The 16,563-nt window shown below is 47.5% G+C and overlaps 1 protein-coding gene across 2 annotated transcripts in view; it reads left to right on the top strand.

Annotated features, from left to right (window-relative positions):
- Positions 1-901: 901 nt before the first annotated feature.
- The window catches only part of LOC307068957 (collectrin), a gene marked incomplete at both ends in the record, with an annotated part of 38,308 nt that continues 22,646 nt past the window's right edge, over positions 902-16,563 (top strand). Inside the window, 3 exons of one of the 2 annotated variants that reach the window (XM_079727091.1) lie at positions 902-959; positions 1,276-1,334; positions 5,915-6,000. In XM_079727091.1, coding sequence (XP_079583217.1) covers positions 902-959; positions 1,276-1,334; positions 5,915-6,000 — 203 coding nt within the window. Of the gene's footprint in view, positions 960-1,275; positions 1,335-5,914; positions 6,001-16,563 lie in introns of those variants that run through there. The other variant, XM_079727092.1, reaches the window with a different exon arrangement.

Below are 16,563 nucleotides of genomic sequence, written 5' to 3'. Positions count from 1 at the left end.
TACACATATTGTATAGTGCAGATATAGAACATTTCCATCATCACAGAATGTTCCATTGGATAGCACTGCTGTACATCATTAACTTTTTTTTTTTTTTTTTTTTTTTGGCGGTACGCAGGCCTCTCACTGTTGTGGCCTCTCCCGTTGCAGAGCACAGGCTCCAGACGCGCAGGCTCAGCAGCCATGGCTCACGGGCCCAGTCGCTCCGCGGCATGTGGGATCTTCCCGGACCGGGGCACGAGCCCGTGTCCCCTGCATCGGCAGGCAGACTCTCAACCACTGCACCACCAGAGAAGCCCCATCATTAACTTTTGATTTTACACAACTACCAGAGCTTAGCGCTGTGCAAAACCATTCTCTTTGAATTGGAAACTCTCCTGAATGTTTACCTGTGGAGGTGAGGGTCTAATGAGGCCAGTCTTGGAAGGGTGTCCTTTGTTCACCAGAGATAGAAAGGGGTGATGTTTGTTTCCTAAATTAAGAGAGTCTATCTATTCGCCAGAGATATTTCAGCCCCGAAAAGATGGGAAGTTCATGCCAAGGTAAACCTCCAGAAAGGACTCATTCTTTCCACCGTGCATTTAACCAGACAACAACAGAAGCAAGGTGGGGGGAGGATTCCGACTTTTGGGTCAGCAGAGAAAACATTCTTTGGAGGTAGAGTTTGGAAAGGACAGCTAATCTGTTTTCCAAACAGATTTTCATAAATAACTGACAGGAGACGGGCTGCTGCTCTCCAAGTATTAACCCAGATGATGGGGGTTAATCATTAAACCTTTCAGGTGGTGGCTTGCTTGTTTGTCTGATATTCTAATCTGGGTCACAGAATGGCTAAGGCAGCTTTAAGTGAAGGGTGGATTTTTTTCCCCTCCGTTTGCCTTGTGTTTTCCACTTTGAAAGAATGTTGTGGCTGCTCTTTTTTCTAGTGACTGCTATTCATGCCGAACTCTGTCAACCAGGTACGTAAGCCTTGAAACTTCAAAATAGATGAACAGTTTTCTAAATGATTGACAAGTCTCTGCCTGAAAGACTTCTTTATTTTTCTAAATCTGCCGTCGTGTCATGGCTGGAAAGTTGAGCCTGTGAGTGTTTTATGAGTTTGAAATAAACATTTCAACCACGGAAGGTGATTGCAGTTAAACTTTCGGGAGTATCTGGGGCAGTTCACTTGCAATTCTGTTGATTCGAGTTGCATTAAATATTAGGATTTATCAGGTTCCATTTTGGCAGATTTTATCATCATATAGTGCTCTCTCTCTTTTTTCTCTCTGGCAGATGCAGAAAATGCTTTTAAAGTGAGACTTAGTCTCAGAACAGCTCTGGGAGATAAAGCGGTAAGTGGAGAAACTTGTATGTTCCTTTAAAATTTTGTTTGCTAATAACACTGCTTTCTCTGCATAGTTATCTTAAACTTGTATAGGTTGCTTCTAAAGACCTCAAATCTGATATTTTCTTAAAGCAGAAAAGATTGTAGTAAAATGAAATTGTTAATAAAGTGATTTTGCCTGAAGTATTTAATGTGCAGTGTACGCAGGAAAATATGTGAAGTTCTGTGCTACCCAAAACAGTTTTGCAAGCCTGCACGTGTCCACCTAGCAGAGCGGAGCACAGGGGCCTGAGTCAGGCTCTCAGGTATGGGTTGGGCTCCGCTCCCCACCGTTGTGGTCATTTGAACTTTGTCAGTGACTTTTCTCATCATCGAAAGGAGGGCATGTTTCACCCGCATGAGATCTTTCATAGCACAAAATGCTCCAATTCTCAGGTGAGGTTTCTTCAATTCTTCTCAAATATCAAAGTAATAACATGAAATATATGCTTATGAAATTAAAGTTAACAGAATACTCACGGGGCTCCAGTAGCTATAGGAACAGTAAAGACTGTTGAATTAATAAGATGGAGTTGTGTCCTTCTAGTTTCGGTTTTCCGGCATGGTCTGTGACAGTTTTCCCGAGTAGAAGGTGATAGACGCCTCAGGCTAGAGATGACACAAGAGTGCTAAAGATACTTGGAAGTGTTCAGTTTGCAGGCAATCCACCGTTTTGTTCGCTCAGTGAGTGACAATCATTCTAACCGCCAGCATTCCTTGAGAACTTAGTTTACTTTCTAGCTGGGACCCTTCTAATCACTTTGCTCACGTCAGCTCATTTAGCCCTCACAACAACCCTTTGAGGAAGGTGGCATGGGTATTCCCATTGTCGTTAGGTGGGTGAGAAAACTGAGGCGCAAAGACATTACGTGGCCTACTGAAGATCTCAAGTCAGCAAGGGGCAGGGGTCAGTTTTGAACCCAGGCAGTCTGACTGCACAATCCACCATCTCTGCCAGTGCGTAGGGTTGCTTATCCCAGGTTGCTCTGAGGGCAGGCACCAAGCTGGATGCTGGGGATGCAGTGCAGCTAAAACCAGGCTTATCCTTGCCTTTGGAGAGCTTATAGTAGTGGCATTGGTTGCATATTAATGAACCAAATGCAAGTGTGTAATCTTGACAAGCATTACAGGGAGGAGAAGTATGTAGGGGCTTTGGCCTCATGAGGGGCCGCAGTAACTGGCACTTGCTGTGAGGTCTAAAGCATGAGTAAAAGTGAACCAGGGGATGAAAGGAAAGAGGGTGGAGGGACCAGCACATGCAGAGGCTTACTATAGGAAAGAACTTGGGGAGAGTGAAGGGTGGAAGGAAGGGCGAGGTGCCTGGAAGAGGAGCAGTGAGGAGGAGCATGGCGCGTGACGCGTTTCGAGAGGAAGGAGGGGTCAGGCCAAAGAATGTGTGGACCGTGTTGAGGAGTTTTGATGTTATCTTCTTTTTTTAAATTAATGTACCTATCTATCTATCTATTTATTTATTTCAGGCTGCATTGGGCCTCCGTTGCTGTGCACGGGCTTTTCTCTAGTTGCAGCGAGCAGGGACTACTCTTTGTTGCTGTGCACAGGCTTCTTGTTGCGGTGGCTTCTCTTGTTGCAGAACACGGGCTCTAGGCATGCCGGCTTCCGTAGTTGTGGAACGCGGGCTCTAGAACGCAGGCTCAGTAGTTGCGGCTCACAGGCTCTAGAGCGCAGCCTCAGTAGTTGTGGCGCACGGGCTTAGTTGCTCCACGGCATGTGGGGTCTGCCTGGACCAGGGCTCGAACCCGTGTCCCCTGCATTGGCAGGTGGACTGCTAACCACTGCACCACCAGGGAAGTCCCTGATATTATCTTTAAAGTGACCAGGAGTTTTGTGGAAGGGGTGTCATGACAGAATTTGTGTTTACAAGAAACTTTGGCCACAGTGTGGAAGACAGAGTCAAGGGGACTGGAGTAAAGAGGAGGAGCCAGTTGGGAGGCAGTTGGAGCAGTGCAGGTGGGAGATGATGGCTATTTGGAGTGTGGTGTGTTGGTGGAGAGAGGGCGCAGTGAAGGGATTTGAGAGCCACGGGGATGGGATGACAAGGAAGAGAGGACGAGGGGTCAAGGATAAGCTTTGGTTTCTAATTATGCAACTGGATGCATGATGGCCCATTTACGAGTCAGGGAACCAAGAACCAACAAGAAAACCATGGCTTTAATTTTGGACTTACTGACTTTGAGGTATTATTGACAAACAGGCAAGGACAGAGCTGACTTGAGATACACATTCCTGTGTCACCTGCACTGAGGTGGTAATGACAGGGCTGAGGAAGAAAGTGGAGGGTGGCAAGAGGAGAGGGGCTAGCCTTGAGCTTAGCGATTCTCGAAAGCTTAAAGCCCTTGTAGAGGAGGGTGAACCTGCAGAGGAGGCGGAGGGGCAGGAGGAAAACCAGGACGACGCTGTATCACGAAAGGGAAGAGAGCGCTTTCAGATGAAGGGGCTGTTCAAGAGCATCAGATGCCGTTGAGAGGCCAAGCGAGGCGTGACTGAAAACTGCTCATTGTGTTGAGCAACGTGAAGGTCATTGGTAATGTGAGAGAGCTGCTTTGTGGAGTGGAGGGATTGGAAGGCAGATGGTGGAGGAGGTTAAGAATAAGTGGGCAGTGGGGCTTCCCTGCTGGCGCAGTGGTTAAGAATCCGCCTGCCAATGCAGGGGACACGGGTTCGAGCCCTGGTCCAGGAAGAGCCCACATGCTGTGGAGCAACTAAGCCCGTGCGCCACAACTACTAAGCCTGCGCTCTAGAGCCCGCGAGCCACCACTACTGAAGCCCATGTGCCACAACTATTGAGCCCGCGTGCCACAACTACTGAGCCCACGTGCCTAGAACCCGTGCTTCGCAACAAGAGCCTGTGCTCTGCAACAAGAGCCGGTGCTCCGCAACGAGAGGCCCGCTCACCACAATGAAGAGTAGCCCCTGCTCGCTGCAACTAGAGAAAGCCCGCGCACAACAACGAAGACCCAACACAGCCAAAAATAAATAAAATAAATAAATTTATTTTAAAAAAAGAGTAAGTGGGCAGTGACCATGTAAAGACAGAAGGATGGACAAGTCCTTTGGGAATTTTGGCTGTGAAGGGCAGGAGAGAGACAGCAATGGGTAGAAGAAGGAGGACTGAATAAAGTGATTTAGTTTTGCTGTTGTTTTAATGGGAGAGACTTGAGCATGGTTCAGAGTCAGTGGACAGCCTCCAGTCAGCACTGAATGCACAGAAGAGAGGGGAAAACTGTATTGTTTAGATCCTGGGAAGGGCCGAATGGAAGCGTTCCTAATAGAGGTGGACAGATCAGCCGTTGACAGGAGGAGAAACACCACATCTGGCCCTTCGGGGGAGGACGTGGATAAGACATGTGCCTATGGAGGAAGTTTTGTACTTGGTGTCAGGAGGGCGGGGGAGTGTAAGTGGATGACTCGAGATGTATCAGTAACTTATAAAACAAGAGCGCCTAGTGAGAGTGAGGTTTGAGGGGAGCACTGAGATTTGGAGAGGCCTGAAGGAGCTTTGAAATAGTCCTTGTGAACCATGAGAGAGAGAAAACTGATGGAGAATCCTAAGGGGATCCCAGGCAATTTGGGAGTAGGTCATCATGAGTTTAGACTTAAGCCACAAAACCTGTTTTGTGATTTTCTCCCGTTACACTTGATTACCACCTAAAATGTGGGGTCAGCCACTTCAGTTTGCTAGGGCTGCTGTATGTAACACAGTACCACAGATTGAGCGGCTTAAACAACAGAAATTTGTTTTCTCTCATTCTGGAGGCTGGAAGTCCAAGATCAAGGTGTCAGCGGGGTCGGTTCCTTCTGCGTTCTGTGAGGGAGGGATGTGTTCCAGGCCTCTCCCCTTGGCTTCTAGATGGCTGTCTTCTCCCTGTGTCTACACGTCTTCCCTCTGTATGTGTCTGTGACAAATTTCCTGTTCTTGCAAGGACACCCGTCATATTGGATTAGGCCGCATCCTAGTGATCTAATTGTAACCTAATCACCTCTGTAAAGACACTATCTCCATATATGGTTCCATTCTGAGGTACTGGGGGGTTAGGATTTTAACATATGAATTTCTCTGCAGGGGGGTTCAATTCAGCCCATAATATACACGTACACTCAAGTTTTCAGCTAAGAATATAAAAAGTAAAATTGTACCAGTGTTAATAAAGGGAAGGAAGCTGAGAAGGGGAGTCAGTTTATGAGGGAAAGGTGAAAGGAAAGAAGGGAATCAACTGTTTATGTCCAGGATGAGATGTCCAAATGCCCTATTTGTTGACTGGCTACTAATACTGCAGATTTGGAAGAAGATAATGCCATGGGAAACACACCACACTTACAATGATAGAATAGCCAGGAAACTCTATCCTGAACATTATGCTGACATGATTTATCATGGTCTTCAGTCTTTATTGTATGAGGAAGATGAGAGAGAGACGCAGACAGACAGACAGACACACACCAACACCAGCGTGGCCACAGTTAGAACCCAATGGGCCAATTTTTACCCCATGCCTCTTCACTTTACCTTCGGTTTTACTTCTCTTTCAGTATGCCTGGGATACAAATGAAGAATATCTCTTCAAAGCGATGGTGGCTTTCTCCATGAGAAGAGTTCCCAACAGAGAAGCAACTGAGTAAGTAAGCAATGAAAAGTCTAAATTGATTGTTTGCAGTATTATTTGAGACTGGACATTAATTCAAAACTCAATCTTGAAAATAATGTACACACCTAATTTTTAAGGGACCCTCATTTTAATTTTTTTTTTTTTTTGCGGTATGCGGGCCTCTCACTGTTGTGGCCTCTCCCATTGCGGAGCACAGGCTCCGGACGCGCAGGCTCAGCGGCCATGGCTCACGGGCCCAGCCACTCCGCGGCACGTGGGATCCTCCCGTACCAGGGCACAAACCCGCGTCCCCTGCATCGGCAGGCGGACTCTCAACCACTGCGCCACCAGGGAAGCCCCACATTTTAATTTAACATTAAAAACAACCTTTATAATCTAGCTCAGCTTATAGTTTATATCATGTTCTAACAATGCTCTTCATTCAATAGGCACTATGAAGACAATATAAAAATTTGTAGTTACATGTCATAAGCTTTCTACATTTCTCTCTCTATATATGTATAAATATTTCTCTTGCAGATAGATAGATGGATGGATAGATAAAGATAGAAAGAAAAGAGTTCCCTTCTCATTGTATTGGTCTGCTCTGGCTGCCATAACCAAATACCGCAGACTGGGTGGCTTACACAACAAATTTATTTCTCACAGTTCTGGAGGCTGGGAAGTTGAAGATTAAGATGCTGACAAGGTAGGTTTCATTCTGAGGCCTCTTCTTTCAGCTTGTAGGCAACACCAAATCTTTGTATGCTCACATGACCTCTTCTTTGTTGAGGGGGAAGTGGCAGGGGAGAGAGTGAGCATTCTGGTGCCTTTTTGGATGAGGGCGCTAATCCTCTCTATCAGGGCTCCACCATTATGACCTCATTTAACTGTAATTATCTCCTTATAGGCCCTATCTCCAAATATTAGTACATTCACATTTGGGGTTAGGACTTCAACATATGAACTTGGGGGCAAGGGGATAAGTGCACAGCACACTCCTTTTGAAAATAACTTACATATGTATAGGTTCATCGCACTGTTGGTATCTGTCACAGCACCTTGTTTATTTTCTTCAGAGCCTTAGTACAACTTCTAATAGTTTTACATTTGAATCTGTTCTTCCGAAGGAATCTTCCCTATTTGTGATGTTTCCGTCCATCTCCATTTGTGATTAGGGTAACACTCCTGGTTTCTCTCTACTCCCTACTTCACTCTTCCCTTGAGAGGTGAAATGACTGATTTGATTGGTGGGCTGGAAGGATAAACGGGGCATGGGTTCCCTTCTCTTGAGGAGCCGGCCTGCCCTCAGCACGCATTTTTCTGTGCTGCTCCCCACACTAAGTACAGAATCAGGCCCTGCCTGGGCAAGCTTACACACCCACACGGCTGTCCGTGCTGTCTGTAGCTGTAGACTGTTTAGATTGGTAGGGGCCAGATCCTAAGGTGTTAAATATCTTGCATATGACACCAGAAGATGGTGATACCTGCCTCAGTTCAGCTCTGCCCGGGTCACTATAGATGAATTTATCTCATCGCAGGATATTTTTAAAATTAGGAAGGAAATTTGCCCGCTGATAAAAGTCATATCCTCCAACGCAGCCTTTTATTTTGGTCTCCTGTCTGCTTCATTCTTTTGTCTTAATTTTATTGAGCACTTGGCAAAGAGGGTTTCTATTTATTGTCTTCCTCAGACCCACAATGTATCATGCATGGGCTGTGAATATAAGGGATAAAACAGAAGAGTAACATTTGGGGGAGCAAAATAAATATATGATATGTGGATTTGTGTGTACACAAACACACACATATATACACAATACACGTATGTATTTTAAGATATGTAACGTGTTCACATGATTCAAAAAATGGAAAGAAGGAGGTGTAAGGTAAAAAAAAATGATGCCCTATGTGAACTTTTCTCCTGTTTTATAGATTTTTAGAAAAGATATATTTGCCTTTATCTTATGCCTTTAAACGGAAGCATTCTTTCCAAAACAATTTATAATAACCTTTTAAAAATAAAAATGAGAAGATTGCCTTCCAAAAAATAAAAAAGGAAAAATATAAGGAGAAGAGGGAACCCAGGTACACCGTTGCTGGGGATGTAAATTGTACAGCCACTGTGGAAAACAGTATGGAGGTTTCTCAAAAAACTAAACATAGAACTACCATATGACCCCGCAATTCCATTCCTGGGTATATATCAGAAAAAAAGAAAAACCCTAACTCAAAAAGATATATGCACCCCAATGTACACAGCAGTGTTATTTACAATAGCCAAGACATGGAAGCCACCTAAGTGTCCATCAACAGAAGGATGGATAGAGAAGATGTGGTGTACACACACACACACACACACACACACACACACACACACACACATACATATACATACAATGGAATACTACTCAACCGAAAAAAAGAATGAAAATTTGCCACTTGCAGCAACGCAGATGGACTTGGGAGGCTATTATGCTTAGTGAAATAATAAGACAAGTACTGTATGTTATCACTTAGATGTGGAATCTAAAAAATAAAGTAGTGAGTGTAAGAAAAAGAAACACACTCAGATATAGAGAACAACCTAGTGGTCCCCACTGGGGAGAGGGAAGGGGGAGGGGCAAGATAGGGGTAGAGGGTTAAGAGGTACAAACTACTATGTATAAAATAAATAAGCTACAAGGATATATTATACAGCACAGAGAATGTAGCCAGTATTTTATAATAGCTATACATGGAGTTATAGCCTTTAAAGTTGTGAATCACTGTGTTGTACACCTGAAACTTATATAATATTGTACATAAAACTATACCTCACTTTTAAAACACGAAAAAAAAGAAGAATATAAGGAAAAAAGCCGCTGGTCATCTCAATGCTAGCCCCTCAACTAGTCTCTTTTTATCTTATTGTCATTTTTGATCAACAGATTTTATACATTGCTGTGTTCATTGTATTATTCCTTCCTCTTAGTACCTACATTTCACCTTGTAAATGACTGTGTTATATCACATTTCCATTCTTAGGAAAAGTTAATATAAATATGTAACATTTCAGATTAGTTTTGAGGAATTCACTTTGGGAATTTGATTTTTTGGAACCGGACATTGTAGGAGTCTGTGAATATGTAATCTGGTTTATTTGCAAAGGTGTTTTAATTGGAACTGGGTGCTTAGGCTATATAGAGGCTTTTGTTGCCAATGTCAGTTGAAAAATTGAAAAGTGCAAACCTAGATTGGGGTCAACAAATTGTTTTCAGGCAGCTTGAGTCCCAGCAATACTGCTCTCAGGGGGCTGAGGGCTGAGGGCTGCCTCATGAATCAGGATGTGTTTAAGATGCAGTACACGTGCTGCCCCCTAACGGTGGCTGCTTCTTTACATGAGCAGGTTTCCTCTATGGGAAAGGGCACCACATAATGCAAGATGAATTGAAAACAGCTTCCCAGACAGGCTGCCTCTCCCGAGTGTGGTGGGTAATAGAAAGACACCACTAGCTTGGCAAATGGATCAGATTTTAAATGTGCTTTTCAGAGGTCTTTTGGTGCCAGTGTGAGGCAGAGTGGATTCTAGAGGGTGGGAAGTATGCCTGTTAGGATGGCTTTAGGGATTCAAATCTTGAACATTGGCCCGTTTTTTAAATCGATTTTTTCCTATCCTGTCACTGCTTATTCTATGGATACTGCAGAATACTCAGAGCTACTGAGATGCGCTGGGTGGAAGATGTAAAGAGTAACTCACTAAAGACAGTCAAATAATGAACAGAGTAATGAAGACTCTTCGTCCCACCTTTCACCCAGTCCAAACGACGGCATCTCATATCAAGCGTGATCACCTCCAGTGACACAGGGCTCAGTGTCTCCTCTGCATATTTGGGAACCTACCGCCAGCCTACCGTTGACCCAGTATAAGCTGGATTGACTCTGCAAGAGGGTGTTGTTTCTAAAGCGAGGTCCTGGCCACATCCATGAAGGACTTGCAGGAGAGCTGAACGGGTGCAGTCACCATGACCCCAAGCGGGCAGTGGAAGAGAAGGTCGAGGGTCCGAGAGGCAGAGGGCGAGGCCCTGCAGAGAGGGTGTGGCGTGTCCACGGCTTCCCCGCAGGACAGGGGCGGGGATGGGCCCCAGTGTGGGTGCACCACGCAGCCCGCTGGGAGCTGACAGCTGGGTCCATGTGATGAGTTAGCGCCCAGGCCACACTAGTGGCCCCCTTGCGTGTTCCCCCGCCCACCTCAGGTCAGGCAGCGCTGCTAGTGGAGAGAGGAGCCGTCTGTGAGAGGAGAGGGGCACATCACTCCCCAGCTTGCACACGTTCCCAGGGCCACTTCCAGCTGCTGCCACCAGAGTAGCAGCACCTGGAGCGCGAGCCACCGTGATGGTGTCCCCAGCCACTGAGACTGTCCCGTGGGTGGAACAGAAACTGGCGCCTGCCTCTTAGCTGGAGAAGTCTGAAGGCAAAGGCTGGCTTGAGCCTCCGTGGCTGGGTGAGAGAGGGCGGCTTTGCCAACAGCCTGCACTCGGCCGGCTGCCCGGGGCCAAGCAGAGGCCTCCGGAGGGAGCTGCACGAGTCGCTGCCTGTGGGGCCCGAGAGCCAAGTGCAGGGCAAAGGGAAGGCGGCAGAGCGGGCAGGGAGGGGCGAGACGGAAGCCTTCGGCCAGACTGCGTCGTCCTTGTCAGGGGAAGGGGCAGTGCGCAGGCCCCCAGACCTGTCTCCTGGGGCCCCCCGGGTGCACTCTGGGTGGAGAACGCGAGGACCCGCCCCGGCAGGGGCCACCAGCGGCCAGCGGGCAGCACAAGGAGCCTGGCTTGGGAAAAAGAGGCTTGCCTTTTTCTCTCCTGTCGGATCCCCGCCCTCTCCCACCTGCCTTTTCCATCCCCCAGTGAGCAGGACTGCGGGGAGGTAAGGGGCGAAGCGCAGGAGGGGTGGAGCCAGGAGAGTCAACGAACAGAGCACGCCGCTGAGGCCAGCACGGCCGGCCGGGGGAGGGAAGCTGTGTGTTAGGGGCGGGAAGACAGTGTGTCTAGGTTTTGATCAGACCGGCCTGAGCTCTTTAAGGGCCAGAAATGACAGGCGAGCTCTTTAAGGGCCAGACATGACAGGCAAGCTCCATCGCGCCTCCTCGCGGTGCTGTCAGGGAGTGAGGGAGAGAAAGAGCTGACAGCGCCCAAGGCAGTGGTGTGAGAAGCAGAAGCCTCTTCTTCACGGCGCTCTCCTGAGGCCGCCTGTGGGCTGCACTGCTGGATGGGGGCCAGAGAATTAAGTAACCTGTGTTGGAAGCCTGCTGTGTAGGCGGCTAGGTAGGCCCTGAGATTTAAATGATGGGTAAATCCAGGTCCCACACAGCACAGGCCCACACCCAGGAAGCCGGCCCTGGGAGTCATGGAAGACGGACGAAATGTGTGACAGAAACGAGACAGTTCCTTTGAAAGCATTACTTACAAATCTTGGTATCAAGTGGTTTTCTTGCTCTTCCCTGGATTTTCTTCAAAGTACAATGGAAGAGGGAAGGACAAGTTTAACTGGTGGGAAGGACAAGTTTAACTGGTAGAAAGTTCTGGTTTCATTAGATCAGATTACTCGAAGGTTTCTTGGGACTTTGATTGAAGATGGTAAACAGGTGTTTTCAAGTTTTTATAAGAAGGTTTAGGCCAGACTTTCTAAAATCGTTTCATAGGAATTTTTTAATGTTGAAAGTATTAGTATCTCAGGAAAATATGATTAAGTTTAAACTTCAGTCTATTTTCCAGGTACACTGAGAAATCTAATTGCCTAGTTTACTCCAATATTGGTTTTTTAGAATAAAAAAGGAGAAAATAAAAAAGCAGGAGAGGCAGAAGTCTAACGCAGGCATAGTGTTCTCTTTCTGAGTAAAATGATGTAGGGCACGGAATGGATTTCTTCCTCTGCCTAATTAGGCAAGGATAAGCCTTGTGATCTAAGAACGAACAACATGCTCTTGTATCCACGGTAAGGGGATGAACGGTCTCATGCCTGTTAAACAGCAGCCCAGCTCCTATTTAGTCCTTTGATTTCCAGAAACAAGAGGCTGATTCTTCCCACCCTAGTTGGCCCTGTCTGGCACCACTGATGAGAAGTGGTAGTGGAGCCAGTTCTTAGACAGTTACCTTCAGACCAGGGCTCCCCACACACGAGGAATGGGAGTGGACATTTCTACCCTTTTAGTGATTTGCTGACAGGAGCCATTGTGTATGTATAAATATTACAGCTTTGTGAAACAGTCGGACAAAATTGTTATTCCAGTGAATACAAAGAATTCCATCAGACCCATCTATATTTACAAATCTTGAAAGTGTAGGTTTGCTGTTTAGCTGTGCTAATGCCATTTCAGTGATTTATTTATTTTTATTGAGGTATAATTGACAGATCACATTATATTAGTTGCGGGTATATGACATAATGATTTGATATTTGTGTGTATTGTGAAATGATCACCTCAGTAAGTCTAGTTAACATCTGTCACCGTGCATTGTGATATAATTTTTTTTTCTTGTGATGAGAAGTTTGTAAGATTTAGGCATTTCAGTTTCTTGATTACATCAAAACGTACTTTAAAAGACATGTTTAGTTCAGTCAGTGCTGTTGGCTGATTAATTTTTCCTTTTGTGCAAATCTTAGAGGACATTCAGTGTGGTCACATTTAGAAGAAAGGGCATGGAAGAAGTCACGCTGGTTGGACATAATCTGTCACTGGAAGGAATCTGCATCTTTTGGTCGCTAAGTCAGTCATCTACTGAAATCTGTAAATCCATCTTCAGGTTACTTCCTTTAGCACCCACTTTCCTTCCATGGACACTTCCTCTTGGCTACCTCTACCTGCACTGTATTCAGGAGGCTTCTTATACTAGAGAGTTGTCTGTGTTTTGTCGTCTGAATATTTGTGACTGGGTAGGCAAAGTTTTAGGGAAGTAATCTCCCTCCTTTCCTTTCTCCCTTTTCTATTATTGCTGTGCTGGCCCAATTTACTTTCTCAGTTACTCTCTCTTGGAATAATGTAGAAACAGTGAGTAAAAACAATGGAGCTCATTACTGCGTTCTGTTAGTTCATTCATCCATCTATTCATATCATGGTCACTGAGTGCCCACACGGGCCACACTTCAGGAATACAGGGCCGCACAGTGCAGGGTAGACTTGGGCCTTGGCCTCATGGCGCAGGGCCCAGAGAAGTCTTGTGTTGCAGATGGACAGAGTGTTTGATAGGCTCCCAGGGAACGCTCAGCTGATAAAATTGAAAACGGTGCTCAAAGCTTGGAGACCATGAAGTTCTACTGTGGGTAGAAATTAGAGCCCCTCCTGACAAAGACCGTGGACAAACCACGTGGGATCCAGAAGCCCTGTGCCCTCCCCTCTATCCTGGGTCTGTTCTCCGATGGAGCATGGAGTCTTGTGGGCAGATTCGGGCATCTCGGGAGTTTTGGCTCCCACTTTGGTTTTAATCTTCTGGTGAGCTCACACTGTGACCTTGATCTTCAAGCGTCTTAATAGCACTAAACTCCTAGACCCGGCACTTATGGGCAGGGTCGTGCAATCTGAATGCCCCTGCAGTAGAACTCTTCTCCTAACCCTCCCTAACCATAGTGGCTAATCATTGTTAGCTCTTGGTAAACATCTGTGAGTGAATGAAGCATGCTTAACGTCGTGGCTCTTAAACCAGTGGCCCGTCTCCTGGGCTGCGGTGGACACAAGCAGACGGTGTCCCACCCACCATTTCTCCCTCGTGTTGCACCTGAGTCCCCTGGGCGGATACTCCCACGGTGAAGGTGGCGGGAATGGCCACAGTAGAAGGAGCTCCCCACCGCCTGCATTTTATCTCTTGTTGGACCTCAGTGTCTTACTCTTGCGGTAGCCAGGACATCTGTTAATTTCCCAAAGGATCATCCAGACAAGGAGGAAGCCCCAGCCCACGAGGGTGTCTCCATCGTCCTGTGCAGCCTCTGCCTTGCAGCTGGCTCCAGAAGCAGGGGTGTGCTTTGCCCTGGCCCTTTCCCCACAAGCTGGCTACTTTGGGAAGTGGGTTTACTCATTACCAGTTCAACTGCCTAGATTGGAGCCAAATGGAAACACATCTCTGTAGTTCTTTCTCTATAGGTGATATTTGTAGAGCAGAAGCTTACGGTTTTGTGGGCTTAAAATCTTTGACTTACTTTTCCTGGCCAAACCATCATGTAGGAGGGATACTTACTCCTCTTCTATCGAGGAAGCCCCTAAGCAGTTAACCGTACCCTCACTGACACACGAAGGTCTCAAGCCCTTTCTGGTAACTCATGCAGAGTGCAATGCCTTGTCTCCTGTCTAGCAAATGGCAGGTAGTAAACTTCAAAATGAAAGCTTGATATATAGAGTTTCAGCCCAGGATGTTTTGTATGTAACAGTAACTGTCTCCATTGAAAATGTTGAGTTTAATATTTTCAGCCAACAATTTTAATGTTTTGGACATCTTTATTTCTAAGTAGATAACATATTTTCCTTTTATTTGCTGAGGTGCCGTGTTAAAGCATGACGTGTTGCCCCCCAGTGGAAACACGGAATGAAGGCCTTGAATTCGTAGTAAGGGATAGTGGGTTCCATGGTGATGGGGACGGAGGAAGCGCTTGGGCCACAGTGTGTCGGTGCAGCTGTGTGCATCCCTCCTCCTGCCTTGGTTTCTTCATAGCACATCTCCCCACCTGTCAGTGTGGACATGTATTTAAATGTTTACCTTCTGTCTCCGCCCCCTTAGAAAGCGTGCTCCATGGGAGGGAGAAGGGACTTTGCTATGTTTACAGCTCATTCTCTGACTCTCTAAAGGGGAAACCTTGAAATTCATGTTTGAACAGTATTTGAAGAGGCTTTAGACGGAAAGAACAACACAGGCAAAGTGTCCAAATGACCATCTACTTGGTTTCCGGCCCCCTCTTATTATGCCCGCAATGTTACTTTGTATTTTTTTTTTATTTATATAAATGGCTTGTGGGCAGATTCGGGCATCTCGGGAGTTTTGGCTGGGGTGGGGTGGCAGACAGGGAAGGCTCAGTCAGGGCTGCTGGTCAGGCTGGGGCTCAGTGTCCTTTTCTCAGAGGCTGTTGTACTGGGAGCAGAAGCTGCTTCTCAGAGGCCCCGGCCTGGGCACAAAGGCAGTGACCACTCCATGCTTCCACCTGGGCCGGAAGGCCCGATGGCCAGGGCTCGGGGCTCTACCTTCTTCTCTTGGGCTCGGGGCTCTCAGACCTGAGAGGCCCGTCGAGCCGCCTTTTCCTTTTCTCTCATCGGCTGAGGGCCCTCAGCCTGGTCTCCTTGGCACAGGGGTCCGGGGAGTCCTGGCTGGGCGCATACGTGTACAAGCTGCCTAGGATGTCACGCGGGGCGGTACGGATGTCCACCAGGCTCTGCGTGTGGCGGGCGTTCCACAGGGACCTCATCGTTAAAGTGTTGCCATGGCCGGAAAACCCCAGCCCCGAGAAGGTGCGGACGGGCGGCCCGCGGGGAAGGCGCCTCGAGCGCTGGGGCGCCGAGGACCCGCGGACCCAGTGGCGCCTCCAGCGGCGCAGGGCGGCGGGGAGCGACCTGCGGACCCGGAGCCAGCAGTCCCGGCAGCGGCGGTGGCGCAGGATTTGGCCCCCGTCCCGGCCCAGCGGGAGGCAGGTGCCGCGGGCGGGCCCGGTGCATGGGAACCATCGGAAGCTTCGGAGCCATGGGAACCATGTGGACCGGCTCTTCCGGGCGCAGGCTGGCTGCCTGGCCTTGACCGTGCCCAGGTACCTGGTCGGGGAGCTGTCCATGCTCGCGGTTCGGCGGGGTTGCACCTTCGACGGGCTTTGGCTTCTGGGCCGCCCCGAAGTCTGTAGACGCGAAGCTTACGGCGCTGAGGCGAACGTTGGCATCGGGCTTTGTGACGGCTCGTGTGGCGTCGGAACCTCTGGGCACGAGGTTCTGCGCGCGCCAGGCCAGCGCCCCGCGGACTCGGGTCCTCGCGGGGCGCCCCTGTGCTCTGAGCACAGGGGATCCTTCCGCTCCCCCTGCTGGCCCAGGCGCTTGGCTCTGGGTGGCGGGGGAGCCCTCCACTTTTTGCCCTTGACATTTAAAGGGAGAAAATATAATAATTTGTACCAGGTCCTGAAAATTACAGAAAATTGACTGAAGGGCACTCTCTTTCACTATTGTAAAAATGAACAAAATGCACTTGAATGCTCCTTTAAGGGAAAAGAGCGAATTTACTTGTATTTCTACAGGGGCTGTGTGTTTCTTCTAGAGTGGTTGCTAATGTCACTTTTTGTAATGTTATTCTTAAGGACCTGATGAAAGCCTTTCGGGACTTATGTTTTAACCCTGACAATGTTGGTTTGTTGTGGACTCTCCTCTTATTTTCTACGTCTATACATTTCATACATTCATATATAGATTGTCTCTAATCTCAACACTAATGCCATTTCTTTCTTGTCATTTCTACTGGTGATCCAGGTATACAGAGTAGAGTGAGGCACATTTCCAATTTATAGTTGGAAGCAGGTACCCGCAAAAACAGTGTTCAAAGCCTGCTGGTAAATGTTACAGCACTTCAATCCGGAGGTCTGTTGTTGGGCCGACCCCAGTTACTG

The sequence above is a fragment of the Hyperoodon ampullatus genome, assembly GCF_949752795.1.
Source record: "Hyperoodon ampullatus genome assembly, chromosome: X".
Lineage (NCBI taxonomy): Eukaryota > Metazoa > Chordata > Mammalia > Artiodactyla > Ziphiidae > Hyperoodon > Hyperoodon ampullatus.
This window is presented reverse-complemented; position numbering and strand designations above follow the sequence as displayed.